We start from the raw sequence: 20597 nt of genomic DNA on the forward strand, positions 1-20597 counted from the left end.
AAACTCTTTTGGGGAGAGTTGCCTTATCATAGACAAAGGGTTCAAAAAAATCTCCATTTTAACAAAAAGACAACTTGACAGACTACACTAACTTGAGTTTCAAAATAATCTCATATTACCTTGAGGAATGACAAATGCCTACTCAATTATTTATGTTACAGATTGAACTGAGATTTTACTATTCCCAAGGAACATTTTCTCCAGGCTTAAGCGAGGCCCCAAGGATCTATACCTGAGACACAGTACATTGTGATGCAACCCAGCATTAGAAAGCAGTTTTGCTTATCAGAGAAAGACACTATAAGTCAGCAAACCAATGTTTTATTTCCAAAGTTTTGCCCTCTATTTCTAGCGGGTGCCAATGGTCACCTGCCACACTCGCACCAGGTTGTCCGTGTAGCCAGCAAACAGAGTCTGCAAGGGAGAAATGACAGTGATAGGTCATGTCAGAGCCATGGAACTCTGCATTCCCTTCTTTTAAGACCCCCAATCTTCTAACCACCAGGTTGTAGGTGGTATGTATTCCTAGAGGAAGCAACAGCTGGTAGTAAGGACTCATACTCTTGTAAAATGATTAAGTTATCCAAAGTGTTAACTGAAGGTAGGTAATCATTGCTTGTTAGATCAATTTTCCTTCCAGTGCAGGAACATGTACTCTGTTCACTGGTAGAGCTAATTTGGTTCTCTCAAATCAACCTGGCTAGTTTTGTCATTTCATTTTATGTCAAAGATATTCCAAGAGCAAAGGGGGAGAGAAAAGGTAAAAGCTGAGTCACTTAAGCAGAGACCCACTTACCTGGCCATCAGCAGACCAGGCCAGAGAAGTACACTGGGGTGGCTCTGCCTTGCTGCTGGTACTGATAACTTCCTGCTTCAGTTCATCTACAATGATCTTGCCTTCCAAGTCCTGGGAAAGGGGCAAAATCAAGGTAAGGAGGGATTCTACTACAAGCATCCAAGGAATAGAGGCCAAGGATGTTGTGAAACAGCCTAAAATGCATAGGACTGTCTCCCCTCCCCCCACCAAATAAATTATCTAGACCAAAAGGTTGATTATGCTGAGACTGAATAAATTGCTGTAATTTGTGACACCCTTTAGTAGGTAAGTATCGTGCACCACTGCAAATCCCAATCCTAGCAAGTTGTAACTTGCTCTTCCTGGGTCTCCACTGATAGCCTGATGATCAGCAGTTGTTCAGGAAGCTCGAATCCCAGCAGTGACATATCAGGAAATCACAACATTGCCATGGCTCACAAGAGTAAAGCCAGGAGCTCGGCCCTCAACTGTAGCCCACACTCACCCAGATCTTGATGCTGGGGCCTGTGGCAGCACAGAGCCAGTATCGGTTAGGACTGAAGCACAGGGCATTGATGATGTCCCCACCATCTAGTGTATAAAGGTGCTTGCCTTCATTAAGGTCCCACAGCATAGCCTGGCCATCCTGAGAAGAGGAAAGGGGAGTCAGGGTAATATGAAACCTATTCCAGGTGTTAATCTCTACTGTCAAGATTCTGTCTTAATCCTTATTCTCCCTCCCACAACTTCCCCAAAGCTAATGATTCAAATACCAGTATATCTCTGAATGCCCCTCCGTTAATGCATGACACCCCATCAACCCTACCAAGGCCCTGACAATTTCTAAAATCACTACAATCAGTTCTGAAAACAGAATTCTAATATCAACAGCTTTAAGAAACCAGCTTTACTGAAAACAATCTTTTAAACAGTATGGTGTATATAATTTTTAGAGAACAATTTTCACAAACATTTACTCTTGGATTGCTACCTTATCTTAAGTATTTTTAAAAAAAAAAACACTGTCCCCCATTGAGTAGAATACTCCCAGCTCCTGAACATACCTTCCCTCCAGAAGCACAGAGGGATCCATCTGGAGAGACTGTCACAGTGTTCAGGTAGCCTGTGTGGCCGATGTGATTGGTCTTCAGCTTGCAGTTTGCCAGGTTCCATACCTAGATATGGGAGGGTTAGGGGTAATAGGTGAAAAACCTGGCTCCGAATCCACTGGGGTCAGGAGGACAAAAAAGGCATGGCACCTTCTTTAAAAGCATTTCTGGATATGGTGGCCATTTTTCATTCTACCAGTAACAAAAAAGGTTAAAGAATTTGTCTTGGTCACCTAAGGACAATCAAGATTAAATAAAGAATGCTTCGTTGCTCTACAAGGGATATTGGGTTCAATTAGCTACTCCACACCAAGTATCAAAAACTAATAGTTAGAAAACAGCAATAGGAAACGTCAACTGAGGAATAAAGCTTTCAAAGTTAGAACTTATGACTACCTACGAGGCAATGGGAACATTCTGGCTGGTAAAAGCCCTACATCCTGACTTCAAGCTCACCTTGACCAGCTTGTCCCAGCCACAGGAGACAATGATGGGATTGCTGCTATTGGGTGAAAAGCGGACACAAGACACCCACTCCGAATGGCTCTCATCCTAGAGGACAGAAAAGAAGTAAGGAGAAACTATCCTGTCCCATGAAACTACATTCCTCACCCCTTCCCTCAGTTACATGGGAGGTACACTGATGGCTTTGCACTCACATCCCTGGAACCCAAACCTTTATTATCAACAGAACCCCTTGGGAGCCCAAGCCAGGCTTGAAATCACCACATAATGCCAAGGTTAAGAAGGATGGGAGAGAATCTTCATGTGCTTTCTGCATGTGCCTTCACTGTTACCTGGACAGTATATTTGCATACACCCAGAGTATTCCACAGCTTGATGGTTTTATCTCGGGAGCCAGAGACAATTTGGCGGTTGTCGGAGGAGAAAGCCACACTCAGCACATCCTTGGTATGTCCTACAAATCTGCGTGTGGTGGTACCCCTAAGGAAGAGGACTTGGTCAGTCTCTAGACTCTGTAAACATTCTTCCACATCAGACTGTTTCCCTGGCCTTCCGTGGTCTTACTGGAGCTGCCATTACTCACATGACCCTGGACATGGGTCTGATCACAACATGGTTGAGCATATGCCAGAGAATCCCTTCAGAATTGCAGGACATGTCCTCACTCCCACATGGGGATTGGCTGACAATGTCATCTGTCATCACTAGGATCCTCCATTATGCCTGACCATCCAACGACTGAGCTCCCAAGATAAAACATGTTCAAACCCTTGCCTACTCTCAACCACAGTATGTGGCAAAACTGCTCAACCAGCCTACTCTGAAGCAACTCTGCGAAAGTAATTAAAAGCAGCAAGGATGGAAGCCAAGCAACCCAACTACCTTCTCTATGTACGCCCTGCCTTACAGTTCCCACAATGAAGCTCACTGTCCTTTGGAAACCACCTCCCAACAGCATCTACCTCATTTCTGCCCAGCTTTTTCCCAGTGCCCCAGAGTTAAATGAGCAGCTACTTGCGTTGTGAGATCCCAAAGACGAAGGGTTCCATCCCAGGAGCCTGAGAGGGCAAACTGGCCATCTGAGGAGATGACCACGTCACTAACGAAGTGGGAATGACCCCGAAGAGCACGCTGTGGGATGCCATAATTGGTCTCATCCCTGGTCAGCTTCCACATGATGATAGTCTTATCTAAGGGGAGGTAACACAGAAAATCCAGTGAGGAATCCCACAGCCCACTCACTGACCTACTGGATAATCCAGGATCCCTCAAGGTCATTGGTGGATTTACAAGAAATTAAGGACACTCAAGGGGGGAGGGGACCCCCAAGCTGAGAGTGCTGTCATTAGTCAAAGCTAAGTGATTCATTATTCCAAAAAAAAGTCAAGTAGAACTAAGCAACGCCACTAGAATTAAACTTAGGTGTGGAGGCCTTTAGCAGATTATGGATGCCTTTTTGTGACATTCATAACAGTCCAATGTCTGAATCTTATTCTGAGGTCTAATACATAAACACTGCTGCTTGGGTGTGGGAAGACTGAATGTGGGCTTCCTACAACTACCACTGAGGATGCCAGAAGTACTGGATTTAGTTGATTTACACACTACAAGGCTGGAAGCTTTCACTGAAAGGTGTTGGACTCGACACGCTTTCCGATTATGCGTCACACATGATCCTAACCTCAGACTGTTTTTAATAGCGTGGGGGCAAACAATAGCGTGTTCATTCAAACAAGAGAATGACAAGAAAAAAAAGGCAGAAAAGACAAGACACGAGCTTGCAAGGAGATCGGCATCAGGACTTCCCTTGGGAGTCCATCCAGGAAAAACTAGGCACAGGGCCGGGCGGCAGCTCAGAAACAGCCTCTGGGTCTCAGCATGGGCACTCAGATGGCATGTTGGGGTCATCACCGCCCCGCCCGACCCGTATAGGCTCTTGCACACTTAGCCACATCTGCGAGGAGGCGGGCAAGAAATAAAACCCCAATCCTGCAATCCTAGCAGCCACGAGCTGATCTATGTCTCGGCCTTTGCAAAGTGGAAAATGCCTCATGGGCTTATCCAGGCTGAGACTTAGGCCCGGGTCCGCATGCCCCACCTCGCAGGCGGACGGAGTTTTCCGGGCCGCCAACTCGCGATCCACTGGAAACAACAGGAGACACGCGCAACCCACTTATCTTTCAACCCCTTGCCCCGCACCTCAGCCCGTACCTCGAGAAGCGGACAGTATCATGTCCGGGAACTGGGGGGTGGTGGCGATCTGAGTCACCCAGCCGTTGTGGCCCTTGAGGGTGCCACGAAGTGTCATCTGCTCAGTCATGGCGGCGGGGAGTGCGGGTGTCGCCGGGGCGACAAGGATGGAGTTGGATAGCTCAGAGACTAGCACCACAGCCGCTCGCACCGCGGCTCTGCAGAGGAAAAGAGAAAGAAGGAACCCCACCGGAACCGGAAATACCCGTCCGCTCCAACAAAATGGCTGCTCCCATGATTCATTTCTGCTTAAGATGGCGGCGCCAGGTGGGGCATAGGGACAGGTGAAATGATAAAACTTCATGGTCCCCTTCCCCCACACATTATAATTTAGCAGTGCCATACAAAAACATTCTGAAACCAACTCGGTCAAGTGTTTTAAAGAACCCATCAAACGTTCACTGGGGCGTGATGTCTAAGAAGCGGAAGAGGGGAAGTGCACGGCACATTCCCGTCAGGATCGCCCAGTACCTTTGGTATTCCCACGTGGCACAGCCCGAGCCCCGCCCTTTCCGCAGGGTGGCTCGGAGGGCAACGCTGAGGGAGCTTAATTTCTGGGTGAGAACTGCAAGTAATGGTAAGCGATATGAAAAATATGGTATTAAATTTTTTTAAATACACTGTGCTCAGGTGAATTATTAAACCCTAACAGACTTCTGTCTCAGAGGGCAGCTCTTTCATCAAGAGGTTTTTGCTCTGAGGGAATTGGCTGAGGCACTCCCTGTTCGGAAGGGCTTAGTCCAGGCAGGAGTTAAGACGAAAATGGGTTACGGTGCGGAAAAGCGGGGAGGAACGAAAAATCGGTCCGTGGGCCGCTTATCGGTCACCGAGCTCTCGTCTAGGCAGGAGTGCAGAGAGCTGTCATAGAAACTGAACGGCCGCGAGAGGAAAGGCCTCCGGGTTCTGAATTCTGGGGACTCGGGTCCAAAGCCGCTCTGGGCCTAACCACCTCACAGAAAGGCCGGCTGGGGGGTCCAGGCGTGCCCCCAAGGAGGTGTCCTCAGACTGGGAAGCAGTGGAACATGGTTGCCTGGCTGGCTACCGCCCTCCCATTTAACCTCATGGTATGTGAGTATGTAGTGCCTCCCGCTACGGCACATTCTTGAAATTAAGATATGATGCTGGCTGGCAGCGCCTCTCTCAAGTATTTTTAATTTTATTTTTTTAAAGTTTATTTATTTTAAGAGAGAGTGGGAGGTGCACATGAACGGGGGTGGGGGCAGAGAGAGAAGGAGAGAATATTCAGGCAGGCTCCATGCTCTCGGCAGAACGCTGGACACTGGGATCGAACTCACTAATCCTGAGATCATGACCTGAATCAAAATCCAGATTCAGATGCTTAACTGACTGAGCCACCCAGGTGCCCCTCAAATATTTTTTAAATGGGGGAGGGGGGGTTGCACAGACCAGGATGATAGCAGTGACTATCATTTATGCAAAATAAGGGGGATTATACATAATTATTTTGTTTGTAATGTGTATTATTTTTAGTTTCACATCTGTAAAATGAGGTTGGAAACAATAGTATCAACCTAAAACGGTGTTGAGGAGAGTAAGTGAGTTAGGTAAAGCACCCAGGGACGCCTTGGTGGCTCAGTCAGTTAATCGACCGATTCTGGATTTTGGCCCAGGTCATGATCTCAATGTTAGTGAGTTCGAACCCCGTGTCCAGCTTTGCGCAGAGAGCACGGAGCCAGCTTGGGATTCTGTCCTCTCTCTGCCTCTCCCCTGCTTGTGCTCTATCTCTATCAATCAATCAATCAATCAGTCAGTCAATAAATGTAAAGCCGCCCAGAATGGTGCCTGGCAGAGTAAATGCAGGCAAACTTAGCATTTCTTTGGTACCAGTTCCTGTTTTAGGTGTTGGGGGGAATACACCTGTGAGCCAAGACGGTGGGGACCTGTTTTTTGTTTTGTTTTGTTTGGTTTGGTTTACATTTGATGGGGTGAGTGGAACGGAGATTGAGAGAGAGATTGGAGCAAAGAGAGGAAGAAGTAGGATACAGCCCTGTGGCTATATGGAAAGTTAATGTTCCAATAAGGGAAAGTATGTGGGAGGAGATATAGTTGGAGAGACAGTCAGTGCAAAAGTCTTGAACTGGATTGTTGCAGGTGCTGAAACTCAAACCGTGAGATGGAGGTAAGGGGCAATTGACAAGAGGGCCAGCAGGCTTGGGAAAGAATCATGGCTCTTCAGGACGCTGTCCTGACTGTGCTTCAAGGGTCCCAGTCACATATGTCACCCACCACCATAGCACCCCCAATTAGCTGTCTTCTTGCTTTTCCAACACTATAGTCCAATTCGACTTCAACCTATGTATTTTGTTTCTCCTCTGGTCGTGGGAGACTCTTACCTTCACCCACACCAATATCCAGCTTGCTGTTCATAACTGGGGTCATGTCAAGTGCCCTGGGCACTTGGCACAAATGGAGAGGTGAGAGATTCCACGCATCATCTAGTAGAGATGCTCAGCGCAAGCACTCCCCTGGCTGTTGACCTGTATACGCAGAGGATTTCCTCTCAGTTCAAGAACACGAGTTCTTCCTCTCCTATCTCCACTCCCTAAAGAGATCATTGCTCAGTCACTTTATGTTTACCCGCCTGGAGAAATATCATTTGGCTCTCAGTTTTCTTGAATTTTGCCAGGGAGCTGCTGTGGAATCAGCATCCCTGAGGCAAGGCCAAGGGTGCAGGTTTAACACGAGCCTCCCAGGTCTTACACATGCTCAAGGACGACGCTTCTAGGCATCTCTCAGTTCCTTTCCAGAAGAGGGCGGTTCCCAGGCTAGCCCCGCCCTCCCCCAGTCCCATCTTTGGCTGGCCCCTTCACGGAGTCCTCCCTGCCGCCTACCGAGCTCGAAATTTCTGGAAGTGCCTTTGACCTCCCCTAATTCCGTGGGCCTCTTCGTACGCCAGCTCCTTGCTCTGTAAGAGGATTGTGTTAGCGCCCCATCCTATGCGGCCAAGGGAGGGTAATTCGCGTTTTCTCCTGGAGCCTATTAGTACCGGTCTGGCAATGCCAGAGGAGAAGGAGAAATGGAATGTAGTGGACTTCCCCGGACGACCAGATTACAGGTTTTGGGCTTTCCACCTCCAGACTGGAGTTTTCCTCCAGTTACTGCCTGGCCTCCCGGCAAGCCACAAAGTCATTGAAGAGCATTCCTCAACCGAGGGAGGCATGGCCCCGACTCTGGGTGTAGCGAGGGGCAGGAAGGAGGGTGCAGCGGCAGCCTTTCCTTCTCAGCCCCAGCTGGAGTTGAGCCCCATACACACCTGCTTCCCTCTGGGTCCCCATGGTTCCCTGTTAGGCATATGGGCTCACCTGGACTCCTCACACCTCAAGCCCTGCCCCTTCCAGTGGGATGACTCCCCTTGGCTACAGGATGCACAGTTCCCACAACGGGTCTATTGTGGCCGGCCTTTTCATTCCAGATGTCTTTGATCTGGCCTCTAGGAGGTGGAAGTCTGCTGGAGGGCCGCACCTGGCCTTTGGGAGAATTTCTCTGCAGAGCCTTCTTTCTGCTCCTCAGGCTGCCCCTCCTGGAGGGTTCCCCACCCACTTCTAGTCCCAGTCCCTGGGCTGCTCCCTTGTCTCCCACATCCTCACTGGCACCACTTCCATTCCCACACAAGGTAAGCATCCTAAGGGAGAAATTGGAGATGCTCTTTTAAGGAAGTCTGTCTTTTCTGCTGGGCATTCCTAAGACTCATACAGCTGGGAGAAGCCCCTCTGGTTTCCCTGCTAGAGGTCCATAGCCTCTCTTTTAGGAACAGACCTCTATTCCCTCCTGTCAGCATTCAGGAGGTGAGACATGTCTTCCCTTGAATGTGGTGGTGATGACTATTGTGGGTGACAGGTGAAGGGCTGAGGGAAAAGGATGTGGCCAAGGCCAGAGGGCCCACTGCCAGCTAAAGCGGGTGACTTCCCTTCATTCTACTGTTTCTTGGCAGTTTCAGTGTGGTTGGCTCTGGCCCATACTTACTTTTTTTTTTTTCTTTTTTTTAAAATTTTTAATGTTTATTTATTTTTGGGAGACAGAGAGATAGAGTGCGGGAGGGGCAGAGAGAGAGGGAGACACAGAATCCAAAGCAGGCTCCAGGCCCCAAGCTGTCAGCACAGAGCCTGATGCGGGGCTTGAACCCACAAACCGTGGGATCATGACCTGGGCTGAAGTCGGACACTCAACTGACTAAGCCACCCAGGTACCCCTGGCCCATACTCCTTTTGTGGGTACACTGTCTCTCCCCTGCTCCTCCCAACTATCAGTTCTCTCCTACACAGAACACACACCTTGTTCTGCCGGGAAGGCCCACCATATTCCATCTCCACTGTTCTTTTCTTTCTTTTTTTAACGTTTATTCATTTTTGAGGGAGAGAGAGACAAACTGTGGGCAGGGGAGGGGCAGAGAGAAAGAGAAACACAGAATCTGAAGCAGGCTCCAGGCTCCAAGCTGTCAGCACAGAGCCCAACAGGGGGCTCGAACTCACCAACCACAAATCATGAACTGAGTTGAAGTTGGATGCTTAACCGACGGAGCCACCCAGGCACCCCTCACCCCCACTTTTCTTAATCTAAGCTTCCTTCAGGTCTCAACTCAGGTTGCCACCCCAGAGAAACCCTCTGTGACCCTCAAGTCTAAGTTAGGCTTCTGGTTTCATACCCTCATAGTGATGGTGTGCTGGGCCTTCATAGCCCTTAGCTCAGTTTCCCCTTATTTGAATCCCTCAGGGATTTTCTCAGTGCCCTGAGGTCAGGGACTGGTCTGTTTGGGCTCATATGCTGCATTTGCTGGTAGAGGGTTTGGTTGTAGAAGATTCCAATCTTGGTAACTAGCCTCACAGGCTAAGTAGTTAAGGGCAAGTAGTTAAAGGGAGTTCCAGGCAGAGGGATCACCATGGGGAGGGGTTAGAGTGGTTTGCATGCAGAAGTTTTGGAGGGATGGTTTCAAATGGGAAGGTAGGAGAGAGTGAAACCCAAGGTGGCCAGAGAGCCTCTATCAGGAAGGAGTTGACTACTAAGGAATCTGGATTTGTCTTGAGGCCTAGGTCTTTCTCTTTAGGATCATCTCATCCCTCTCCTGCCTAGACTTGATTTTGTTGTAAAGTGTTTGGTCTCAGAATGGAGGGTAGGTTGAAGGTTGAAGGAAGACTAGAAACGACAAGAGTTCAGAAGTCACACAAGGGGGTTTGTAGGAGGGTCATGAGAGTCCTATGAAAGGAGAGACTGAGTGAGGACTTACCAATGGCCTTATGATGAGGGATTCAACATGTCTAATCCATCTGTCTCCTCCCTACCCCACCTTCTTCACTCCAGTATCTAGAATTGGGCTCTGATTATAGAAACTAATTCATGATTGAGGCCTAAAGAATTAAGCTGAAAAAGATTAGAAAGAAACATGGGAAGTTCTGTTCTTATTGTAGGTTCTATTGCTTTCTTCCTGGTGAGAGGCAGGGATATGTTATTAAGTCAAAGCCAGGAAGAGATCTTGCAAAAAATCACATATCATTTCCTTATGTCTCTGGATAAATATTCATTGCCCATCTTAGGCGGAAATCTGAAGTCTAATAGTGAAAGCTGCTAAGGCATTCTGTTGGGTTTTCCCTGGGAGAGGGACTGTGGGTTCTCCAGGCCCTAGGTACTTGAGCAGATGTACAGCGAGAGGCTGTGGAAGTGGGTGTGGTCCAGGCAGGTGACTACAGGCCAGGTAGAATTATAAGACATGCTAGGAGAAGGCAAACCTCTGGCTTGTTAAAGGATTTAAAACAACATTAGGTGGTAGGAAGAAACAAAAGATGACCCAAGGTGCCTTTTTTCAGCTTTCTCCTGGAAGACAATTTCATATGAACTAGGGTTGGGAAGGTATGTTAAAATGGAACCTTAAGACTGGCTAGCACACTGTAAGAGGGCTGAAGAGAAAACAGTTCTTTCTACTCACACTTGGATTAAATAGCCAGAGCTTGCTGAGAAATTCCATCCTTTGCTGGAGAGGGTAGACAGAGGATTCTATCTGATTAGGAAATGGCAGACAAAAAAGGGCAGGACCCCTAGGGGTCTTCTTCCAGGTGACCTGGGTCCTTCATCTTTGTGGGGCCCTGCTTCATACCAGGTGGAATAGTCAATGAGAAGTCTCTGACCAACTCTGCTGAGTCCTTTAGGATGGGGTAAAAGACTGGGAAGGCCTAAGCATGATCCTCAGTAGCTATAGAAGAATAAGCCTCAGTAGCTATGGAAGAATAAGACCTATTCTTTAAGGCTATTTCTAGCTCAAATCTCTGAGGTATCCATTTTCCTGCTTCTTTGGAAGGGATAGAAGTGGGGAGAAGAGTAGTAACTTAGCGGCCCATTTCCTTCCTTCTTTGCTGGTCTCCTGTCACAGCTCCTACACTTCTCACATTGTAAGATGAGCTATTTCCCTATGCCTGGGGTTCTCATACTATACCTCTGAGGACTCTGGTTTGTGGGCAAAGACTATATAATTAAAAGTTAAATTTGTCACCACTTTTAGCTCTCCTCCTTTTCAGCCCTGTTATTCCTAAAACCTCTCACTTCCTCTTTTCTTATTTAGCACTGCCAGCACAAACTGCTTTCCCTTCTAGGACTCCATGATCTCCTTACCACTCTCTGTCAGGATTTAGGTGTGAGAGGAAAAAGGGAAGAACCCACTTACCTACTTTAATGCTAGGTTTTGCCCCACATCCCATTTTCAAAAAGTCAGGCACCAAATAAAACCTTATTTATACTTCTTTCCCCCCTATTTTGAGGCCCCAGCTTTGGCTTTTTTGGGGAAGAGGGTAATGCAGTTTCTTTTTTAGCTGCCTTCCCATTAGAGTTCCTTATCACATTTCTCACATGTGATCCACATGAATCACAAGTGGAACTGTTCAAGGTTGTTTTAGTCAGATTTTTAAAAAAAAATGTAAGAAGGCCTTTATTTATTTTAATGTTATTTATTTTTGAGAGAGAAAGACAAAGCGTGAGCAGGGGAGGGGTAGAGAGAGAGAGGGAGACACAGAATCTGAAGCAGGCTCCAGGCTCTGAGCTGTTGGCACAGAGCCTGATGTGGGGCTCGTACTCACAAACTGAAAGATCATGACCAGAGCCAAAGTCGGATGCTCAACTGACTGAGCCACTTTCTTTTATGTATTTGCTTCTGTGCCAAAAAATATCACCTTTGAGCCTGCCTCTTCTGATGGGGAAAAGAAAGTTGTCTCATTTCTTTGTCATCTTTCCTTTGGACTTGCCTCTATTCCTGAGTCCTAGGAAGGACCAGAATTCAACGTGCCTTCTTTCTTGTTTTTTTTTTTTTTTAATGTTTATTTATTTTTGAGACAGAGAGAGACAGAGCATGAACGGGGGAGGGGCAGAGAGAGAGGGAGACACAGAATCGGAAGCAGGCTCCAGGCTCTGGGCCATCAGCCCAGGGCCCGACGCGGGGCTCGAACTCACGGACTGCGAGATCGTGACCTGGCTGAAGTCGGACGCTTAACCGACTGCGCCACCCAGGCGCCCCACAACGTGCCTTCTTTCTATGGAACTATACAATTCAATATAACTTGATAGCCACTAGTGGCTATTTCAAATTAATTAAAATTAAATACAATTAAAAATTCAGTTCCTGAGTTGCACTAGACACATTTCAAGAGCTTAAGTCATATGTAGCTACTATATCAAATAGCATAGATTTAGAATACTTCCATTGTTGCAAAGTCCTTTCAGACCTGGTATAACAGCCTAATGTCTTGTGTCCCCCTTTTTGTAATCTTTTATCAGTCAATAAATATTTGTAATAACTTTCAGTGTTCCAGGATTAACTTTCAGAGGGGGTCAGGAGTTGGGGGTGGGACATAGCATAGAATCTGTAGGTCCTATAAAGATTTCTGGAGGCATGGCATAGGGGCCAGAGGTTGGTGGCTAGTAGAGGAGACTCAGGTTTTAAGGAAGTGCTTTAGGGGTTGACGTTATACTTACTAAAGCAGGGCCACCCCACTCCACCAGGAGCAGGCAGGCTCTGGTTTTGTAAATTCTGCATAATACTTAAAAATCAAAACAAAAAATGACTGCCCTGTAGCCCTGCTGAAACTGATATTTGCTGAAGTGACTGTCTTTTATTACTCATCATTTCTAGATCTTGATTTCATACACTGCTTTATCTGTCATAGGCCTTGTTCTCCCAAATGACAGTGACATATGCAGCTCTGGCTTAAAAAAAAAAGTTTGCTGGGGTGCCTGAGTGGCTCAGTCGGTTGAGCGTCCGACTTTGTCTCAGGTCATGATGATCTTGCACTCCGTGAGTTCAGGCCCTGTGTTAGGCTCTGTGCTGACAGCTCAGAGCCTGGAGCCTGCTTCGAATTCTGGGTCTCCCTCTCTCTCTGCCTCTCCCCCACTCATGCTCTGTCTCTTTCTCTCTCTCTGTCAAAAATAAACAAACATTAAAAAAAAAATTTTTTTTTAAAGTTTGCTGACTTTGCCACCTGCCTGCCAAGAGCTGGGAGAAGTAGGGGTCATATCAATTAATACACTGATGCTAAGACCGTTTAATAAGGTTCTAGGTAGGTGGGGCTATTTTTCCATTGAACACTTTTTTTAAAAAGATAATATTAATTTAAATTTAATTTTACAAAGCACAAGCAAGCAGGGGAAGGGCATAGAGAGCAGGGGACAGAGGATCCAAAACGGGCTCTGTGCTGACAGCAGACAGCCTGATATGGGGCTTAAACTCACAAACCATGAGATCATGACCTGAGCCAATGTCAGATGCTGACTGAGTCATCCTGGTGCCCCATTGAACACTTTTAAACACCTATGTCAATCACTGGCTATAGGGCATAAGTAAAGCTGGTAATGGCACATCTGTGGATTTGACCACTTTCCCTGAGTCTAGACCAATGATTTTTTTTTTTTTTTTTTTTTTTTAAATTTTTTTTTCCTTCAACGTTTATTTATTTTTGGGACAGAGAGAGACAGAGCGTGAACGGGGGAGGGGCAGAGAGAGAGGGAGACACAGAATTGGAAACAGGCTCCAGGCTCTGAGCCATCAGCCCAGAGCCTGACGCGGGGCTCGAACTCACGGACCGCGAGATCGTGACCTGGCTGAAGTCGGACACTTAACCGACTGCGCCACCCAGGCGTCCCTAGACCAATGATTCTTAACCATGGATGATTTTGCTCCTGTCACCCCTCTCCACAAGACATTTGGAAATGTTGGGAGACATTTGTGGTTGCCACAGCTGATGGAGGGGTGCTACTTACATCTGGTGGGTAGAGTCCAGGGAATGCTTCTAGGCATCCTATAATGCACAGGACAGCCCCAACCTGCAAAGAATTCTCTTATTCAAAATGTCATTAGTGCTGAGGTTGAGAAACGCTGGTCTACACTACAGTGTGGATCCGTTCTTCATGCCAAGACTAATCATGAGGTCCAGGCTCAGCAAGAATCTATTAAATTGGGAAAGAAAAAAATTAGGAGTCAGTGAACTGTGGCCTCCACAAAACTGAAGAGCAGGTATAACTAGAGTGTGTTTAACTGCATTAGGAGGCAAAGAGCTAAGGTCATAGTGCAGTTTAAAGTGAGGGTTTCAGATATGTAGCAAGTCTGTAAAGATGAGGTCCCAGGTACAACCATAGGAGTAGTGAGGACCAAGTTTAAACAGTCTGACTTGTGATACAACAGTCAATAGCTGAACCTAGTAGGGAAAACATTCAATAAATAGATGAATATCTGGTGAATATGGATATACCAGTTTTTCCTCAATGTTTTTGGAACTCATAGCTCTACTTTTCATATACGTAAAAATTTCACATTTTCCCTCCAGTGTTATTTAAAATTTCACAAGTATCATGACTAAAAATCAAAGCAAGGGTAATTTTGGAAGGCAAAAATTTATTCAGATGATGTGATAACTATGTCACTGTTAAAAGCCTTATCTTTCTTGGGCGGTGTAGAAGATGTAACAAAACACAAGCTGCTTTAACAATACTCTTGTACCGTTTTCTCCCCACAGCTAGATATACTCCACCCCCCTCCCAAAAGCTTTTAAGATGTAAAGAGAAAATGGAATAACAAATGGAACAAAGTCTTCACATATGCTTAGACATTTTATATCCCAATTTCTCTAGAGTATTTATCTGGAAGTTTCTAGTCAAAACAAACAGACTTAAAGTTCCACATACTCCTCTTAAAGGAATTGAACCAACCGACAGTGAAAACATTCTTTATAAAAGCGACCCCAGGTAGGTTTTAAGAACAAGGTCAAGAACAATCACCCAAAATAGTTATGGATATTTCATATTTTTGTCTTGAAATAACATTCAGAAATCTAGTCCTTGAAAGATTGGCCAAGCAAGTTAGACATTTTTAGCATGAGTTTGCTATGTGTAGCTGGATTTTTGGCAAGTTTTGCTTAAAGTATTTCATAATGAGAGTGATGTTGGTGTTTGCCTTTTGACATTTCAGGGTCAATGTATTTTAAGCTTCAATGCATTACATTCTGTCAAAAGTTTTAATTTTTGAAATTTTAAAGAACAAATTCTCTTTAGATGGTGTTCCAAAATCAGAGGGTTATTTTGTCATTGGTGTTTCAAAATTAGTTCTGTCCATAAATTCAGCTGAGTACAGTTCTTTGACAACCAAGGAACCTTAGTACGTAAGAGAAAACACTCTCAATGGCATTCTGAACAGATCTTCAAAAATCAAGGCAAACTGGGATCAAATCTACTGTTTTTCACAAGGGTTATGCTGACAGCAAGGTGAAGATTTCCAGTAGATTATGGGCCAATCAATGGAAGTGGATGCTTGGTGGGGATTGCACACAGTTTTCTTCAGTTCTTGCCAAAAACCCAGATTTAGAACATTCCGTTGCTGTAGCACCACCAAGTATACTCGTGTAATTTTCTTCCAACTCAGTTCATTTGATACAGCTTCAAAAATACTGTTTTTAGTGGTCAAGTATTACGTTTATGAAACCACCACATCCACAGTTTTTAAAGCTTTATTTTTAAACATAAGCAAAGCACACTTTTTTTTTTTCAGTAGATTCATCTCAACAGCAAAGAAAGATGAGCTGAAGTTTTTAAAACCTGAAGTTTGATATGTTCAGTCATCATTTCAGAGTTGAGACTGTAGAAGTAGATGAAGAAAGTCTGGAATTCCTCAATTTCCTCTCAAAGTTGTGGCAGCACTTGGAATGCAAGGCTTCACAAATTTCTTCATTTTTTTCTCCTTTGCAATTAAAAGGGCTATTTAATATTATGCTTTCATAGCTTTTGGAAGATTGCGGTTAATATTCCAATACTGTCCAATCTTAAAGCTTCAGAGAACTGTGCTTTGCAGAATACTCCACTGTTTTTAATGGCATAAATTTAACAGTGTTTGGCATTGTGTCACTGCCCAACATTTTCAGGTAACTGGTAACTCAACTGAAGAAGATGACCCTATCTTCTGCATCATAACGTGAATATATACTTGATAAAAGCCTCAAATAACTTTTTGGCTGCCATCTTTAGCTACCTCAAAGGAGAAAACAGAAAAAGGAGTACTGATGATGGAAGCATCTGGTCCCTCTTGCAGAATGATGAATGATTTTATTGGCGGCAGCTGGGTGGCAGGGCAATACAGGCATCCAGTTGTGCCTGAACCCCAACAAGTGAAATCTTTGTTCATTTCCTTTTTATACACCCATCTGCCGCCTAAAACCTGACACCATTTAATGGTGCCCTTGGTCAAATCTAAATGCTTTTACTTTCATAATCCTCTGATTCTATCTTGAAGAGTCAAGATGAACTCTAACTCATGGGATGGACAAAATGGAAGATGTAAATAAGTAAGCTTTTCAGAGCTAAAAAGCCTCTTTTTATACAAAATTAAACTTTAAAAGTACATTGACCTCGAAACAATATAATTGTCTTGGATATGCAAGAAAAATAGCAGTATAAATATTTAGCATCATACCCACAATGAACATCTGTGGCTACCCAACCTGTTCATATGCCTCATTAATTATAGGCCTTACTCTGAATGTTTCTTGTTCTATCTTTGTATTCCCACCTGCCAAGGAGTTCTTTTATAAATTATAACATTCCCCATATGTGCAATGCTAATATAACTTGTGGAGGGAGAGAGAAAGCCTTTCTCTCCTATTCCTGAAAAATCACTGACCTATTCCTTGAGTCTATGAGTAATAACTCCCTACTCAGTCCCTAAAACTAAAAAGTTTGATCACCTTCAAAGTAGATTAAAAAAATGTGTTCAAGTGGTAGCTGACAAGAATTCACTGTAACCAGAACTGTGTGATGGATAATGCATAATATGAAATAAACCTTTATACAAAAATAGTTCCTTATAATGTTACCTATCATGAGAGTTTTCAGTAAAATTGTAAATTATGCTGCTGGTATATGTTGATCAATGAAAGACAGTAACGAAACTACATTACCAATTACTAAAAGTTTATACATACATAAAATAAAAGTTTTTAACATCTTCATTGTAATTCCTATGTTTGGCAATACCATCTACTTAAATTCTGGTACGTGTTTGAAAATAAAAGTTTTATTTTCTTTTAAATATTCTATATTTTGAAAGGAATTATCCCCAATTTGTTTAACTTGGTTTTGCTGTTTATGTTTACTGGTATGTTTTATAAATAATTCAAGTTTCAAGTGAGTGTTATCTGGCTTCCCTAGTTGAAAAGACCATCTCTTTTAACTTTCAGTGAAAATTGTGGTTTCAAAATCCTTACAGAAAATTCTAGCAGAGGAATGAAAGGTTACCTTCTTTCCTCAGGTTCACTGTACTAAAAACCAGAAGTATAGGACAGAGTTTCTTCTGGAGGCAAACTTTATTACCCTGGGGGAAAGCATGGTGCTAGGGTTGTCCTTAAAGTCAGGTTTGTATGATGAAATTAGCAGTGATTTGTAGTTAAGATTGTAGTGTCTCACTGTGCACTTGCCAGTAACCAAATTGAAGGGTGATGATAATAGCTAATGTATGATGCCTTAGGACAACGTTTGTGGTTTTTTTTTTTTTTTTTCAACGTTTATTTATTTTTGGGACAGAGAGAGACAGAGCATGAACGGGGGAGGGGCAGAGAGAGAGGGAGACACAGAATCGGAAACAGGCTCCAGGCTCTGAGCCATCAGCCCAGAGCCTGACGCGGGGCTCGAACTCCCGGACCGCGAGATCGTGACCTGGCTGAAGTCGGACGCTTAACCGACTGCGCCACCCAGGCGCCCCTAACGTTTGTGTTTTGACTGCAACCCAGAGTAAGCAATACGTTTTACTGTGAGACCAAGTATACACAGGTGTACATATAATTTAAAGCTTTCATAAGACAATGTTTACCTTACTATGTTCCATGAACCCTGATATTTTCTGTTTAATTTTAAAATAATGCTGGGCATGACACATTTATTTTAAGACCCACTAATTGGTCAAAATCCACAACTGGAAAACCACTGCTGTGGGAGAACATGAGGAAATAGATTTTATAAACTGTAAAGCACACTGAGATGTGAGCAGCTGCTAATGAATATCCAAGATAAGACTTTTGGGGCCTGAGATATCCTCTCCTTCCTTGGGTACTGCTAGAAGTCACATTCACCTAGGCTTTTGGTAAGGAAGACATTATTTATGTGGTCATTGAGATAACTCTCTACTACTCAGGTCAGGAAAGCAATGTATTAACTAAATCAGAACCCAAAGCAAAGACAAATTACAGGAAAATCAAATAAAAGCAAACATCTGTTTAGTGCTTCATGGTTTATAAAAAACTTTCACATATGTGGTCTCTTTTAATTTTAACAAGCCTAGGGGAAAAGTAAAGGTAAGAGGTGGAGACCTGCCCAAGTTTAGACAGTAAGTGGCAGAGCCAGGTCATCTCATCCTAAATCCCTCACTCCTTTCATGATAAAATACCAGGAAAGGAGAGTGATTAAGGATATGAGACTTCTTTTGATCCATCATAAAGATGTTTATGTCCTCTGCCTCTCTCTACAGGGAAAACAGACCCCACTGAAGGTGAGGAAGCAACCTCAGATTTTGGGAAGGGGGTATGGCCTGTTGCACTTAGTCTATGACTCCTACCTGGCATTTCAGCCTACCAAAACCAGCAATGTTTGTGTGTGTGTGTTTCCCCAGTCATCTGTTTTGACACTGCTTGTGCTCTGAGGTTTCAAATGTCTATTATGGTTCAAGTACTTAATGGCTTTCCATTCCTATGTGTTAAGGGTCTTGGAGTCTTGGTCAGGTACACCCTCAGTACTCAACAGAGTGAAATTTGGTACTAGGGACATGCCACTGATACTCAGCTTGAAAGGGAATAACAACAGTGGTCAGCTTTGGTGCCTCTGCTCAGCTTCCTTTGGGGAAGCCAATCAGCCTCAGCCATTGTGTCTCTTGTCCACATATGCCCATCTCTCTCCACTACTGTGCCCTTATCTCTCACAAAAAAGATTCAACTAGCAAGTATCTGCCTCCCAGCTGCCCTTGTTTTTCTCTCCACTCCCCTCACCCCCCCATTCTCCTTCCCCCCTTGTGCCTCTCACCTTGTACTCCTGCACCACCTCCTCCATTGGCACCACACTGTGTTGTTTGTGGGTCCTGGATTCTCGGCACACCACACAGATAGCCTCTTTGTCCACTTCACAAAAAAGTTTCAGGGCTTCCTGGTGTTTGGAGCAGATGCCCTGATCATTCCCCCGACTTCCTCGATAAGGAGTGGGGCTCATCTGGCGAATTATCTGGACCATGTTGGCTAGCTGCAAGTTGGGACGAAAGCTGCGACGCTTAAAGCTCTTTCGGCACTGGGGACAGATGAACTGACGTGGAGGGGGCGGAGGAGGGGGGGGAGGTGGAGGAGGAGGAGGCAAGTGGGTGTCAGGATACAGCTCTTCCTCGTCCTCGTATTCTTCCAATATCTCCTCTTCTGGGTAGACGTCAATTCTCAGGTCATGTCTCAAGCTTCCCAGGTAATAGTCCTGATCTTCCTCCTCTTCTTCCTCCTGGTCCCACACATAGTCCATGTTGTCCCAATTCCTGACGCCACCGTCACCAACCCAGAGTTCATCTTCTTGGTCCTGGTACACCTCGTCAGCACTGCCCTGGTACAAAACCTCTCGAATAGAGTTGTCCCATCCACCGGTGGCCCCCTCCACATCGTCGTCCTCGTCTTCTTCCCATCCATCTTCTTCCCCGTCCCTGTCTTCCTCATCTTCCTTGCCCCACAGTTGGGTCACACATCCTCGGCAGAAGTTGTGCCCACAGCCTATGGAAACGGGATCCTTGAAGTAATCCAGGCAGATGGCACACACCGCTTCCTCCTGAAGGGTCTGCATGGGGTTAGGAGTAGTGGCACAGCCAGCCATTTTAATGCGCAGCCTGGAGGTGTGGATGCGTCAACTCCGAGCTGAGGAGCGGGGAACGTGTCTGCAGGCTACGTGTCCAAGCTACGCTTGTGACCCAAGGTTTTTCTCTACACTGCTCTTCCTCCTCAGGCCGGCAAAGGAGCCTTACTCCCCTCCCTCAGGCTCTTCCCAGCTCAAGGCGCGAAAGCCCTCTAGCGCTGACTCAGCCGCCCTCCAAGAGGAGCGGGAGCGGAACCAGGCTGCAGCTTCCACTTTCCTTCCAGCCTCAGCTTGCAAATCCGGGTCCCGACACGTTTCTTGCCTCCCTCCAGGTTTGCCCGACCCAGCGGCGTCCTCCTCTGGTGGCGGCACTCCCCACCCAGCCCGAGGCGACCGAAAATGACGTAGGCACTCTAACCCACACTCGGAAAGGGTAGACTGAGCCAATGGAGGACTACGTTCTCTATGATGCCCCAGGGGACGCGACGGTTGGGAGCCCTGACGGCCATCCAGCCGGTCCTGATAGGAAAAACCTGAGAATGGGCAGAGGTGGAAAGAGAATCAACAGACCATTACACCGCTCCACACCAGCCAGACACAGAGTGTCCAGCAGTCCCTCAGCCGAGGCAGTTCCC

At 45.5% G+C, this 20597-nt stretch overlaps 2 protein-coding genes, 1 long non-coding RNA gene and 2 other non-coding genes across 9 annotated transcripts; 1 reads left to right on the plus strand and 4 right to left on the minus strand.

Moving 5' to 3' along the window:
• Positions 1–305: 305 nt before the first annotated feature.
• On the minus strand, positions 306–4807 carry RACK1 (receptor for activated C kinase 1). Its single transcript, XM_030315816.1, has 8 exons — positions 4582–4807; positions 3389–3560; positions 2703–2850; positions 2362–2457; positions 1861–1971; positions 1302–1442; positions 797–907; positions 306–414 (listed from the first exon to the last, which is right to left on the minus strand). Exons 1-8 carry the CDS (start codon positions 4688–4690, stop codon positions 349–351), a joined length of 954 nt encoding a protein of 317 aa, XP_030171676.1. The 5' UTR covers positions 4691–4807; the 3' UTR covers positions 306–348.
• LOC115526780 lies at positions 3004–3082 on the minus strand. The gene has a single exon (XR_003972756.1). It is a non-coding gene; the product is annotated as a small nucleolar RNA SNORD96 family (small nucleolar RNA).
• On the minus strand, positions 4220–4287 carry LOC115526835. Its single transcript, XR_003972774.1, has one exon. It is a non-coding gene; the product is annotated as a small nucleolar RNA SNORD95 (small nucleolar RNA).
• A 105-nt stretch (positions 4808–4912) lies between the features above and the next one.
• Positions 4913–17105, plus strand: LOC115514136. The gene is made up of 2 exons (XR_003968885.1): positions 4913–5197; positions 16023–17105. It is a non-coding gene; the product is annotated as an uncharacterized LOC115514136 (long non-coding RNA).
• On the minus strand, positions 6527–20375 carry TRIM52 (tripartite motif containing 52). 5 transcript variants are annotated; one of them, XM_030315849.1, is made up of 2 exons: positions 19165–20375; positions 6527–7118 (listed from the first exon to the last, which is right to left on the minus strand). In XM_030315849.1, the coding sequence occupies exons 1-2, from the start codon at positions 19981–19983 to the stop codon at positions 7077–7079; spliced, it is 861 nt and encodes a 286-aa protein (XP_030171709.1). In that variant the 5' UTR covers positions 19984–20375; the 3' UTR covers positions 6527–7076. The 5 variants fall into 5 exon arrangements, with proteins under 5 accessions (XP_030171709.1, XP_030171717.1, XP_030171702.1 ...); XM_030315857.1 differs by lacking the exon at positions 6527–7118 and adding an exon at positions 13761–14058 and having other exon boundaries at positions 19165–20374; XM_030315842.1 differs by lacking the exon at positions 6527–7118 and adding an exon at positions 14706–16125.
• Positions 20376–20597: the final 222 nt, after the last annotated feature.

The sequence above is a fragment of the Lynx canadensis genome, chromosome A1 (genome assembly GCF_007474595.2).
Source record: "Lynx canadensis isolate LIC74 chromosome A1, mLynCan4.pri.v2, whole genome shotgun sequence".
In the NCBI taxonomy this organism is placed as follows: domain Eukaryota; kingdom Metazoa; phylum Chordata; class Mammalia; order Carnivora; family Felidae; genus Lynx; species Lynx canadensis.

Excerpts from the sequence above, each read along its gene's own strand:
- TRIM52 (XM_030315832.1), bottom strand. The coding sequence starts at position 19,983 with ATGGCTGGCTGTGCCACTACTCCTAACCCCATGCAGACCCTTCAGGAG. Across the intron at positions 15,842-19,164 it reads AGGTGGTGCAGGAGTACAAG|GAGAAAAAAATGAAGAAATT; the intron begins GTGAGAGGCACA and ends TTAATTGCAAAG.
- RACK1 (XM_030315816.1), bottom strand. The coding sequence starts at position 4,690 with ATGACTGAGCAGATGACACTTCGTGGCACCCTCAAGGGCCACAACGGC. Across the intron at positions 3,561-4,581 it reads GATACTGTCCGCTTCTCGAG|ATAAGACTATCATCATGTGG; the intron begins GTACGGGCTGAG and ends ACCTCCCCTTAG. Across the intron at positions 2,458-2,702 it reads TATGCAAATATACTGTCCAG|GATGAGAGCCATTCGGAGTG; the intron begins GTAACAGTGAAG and ends TCTGTCCTCTAG.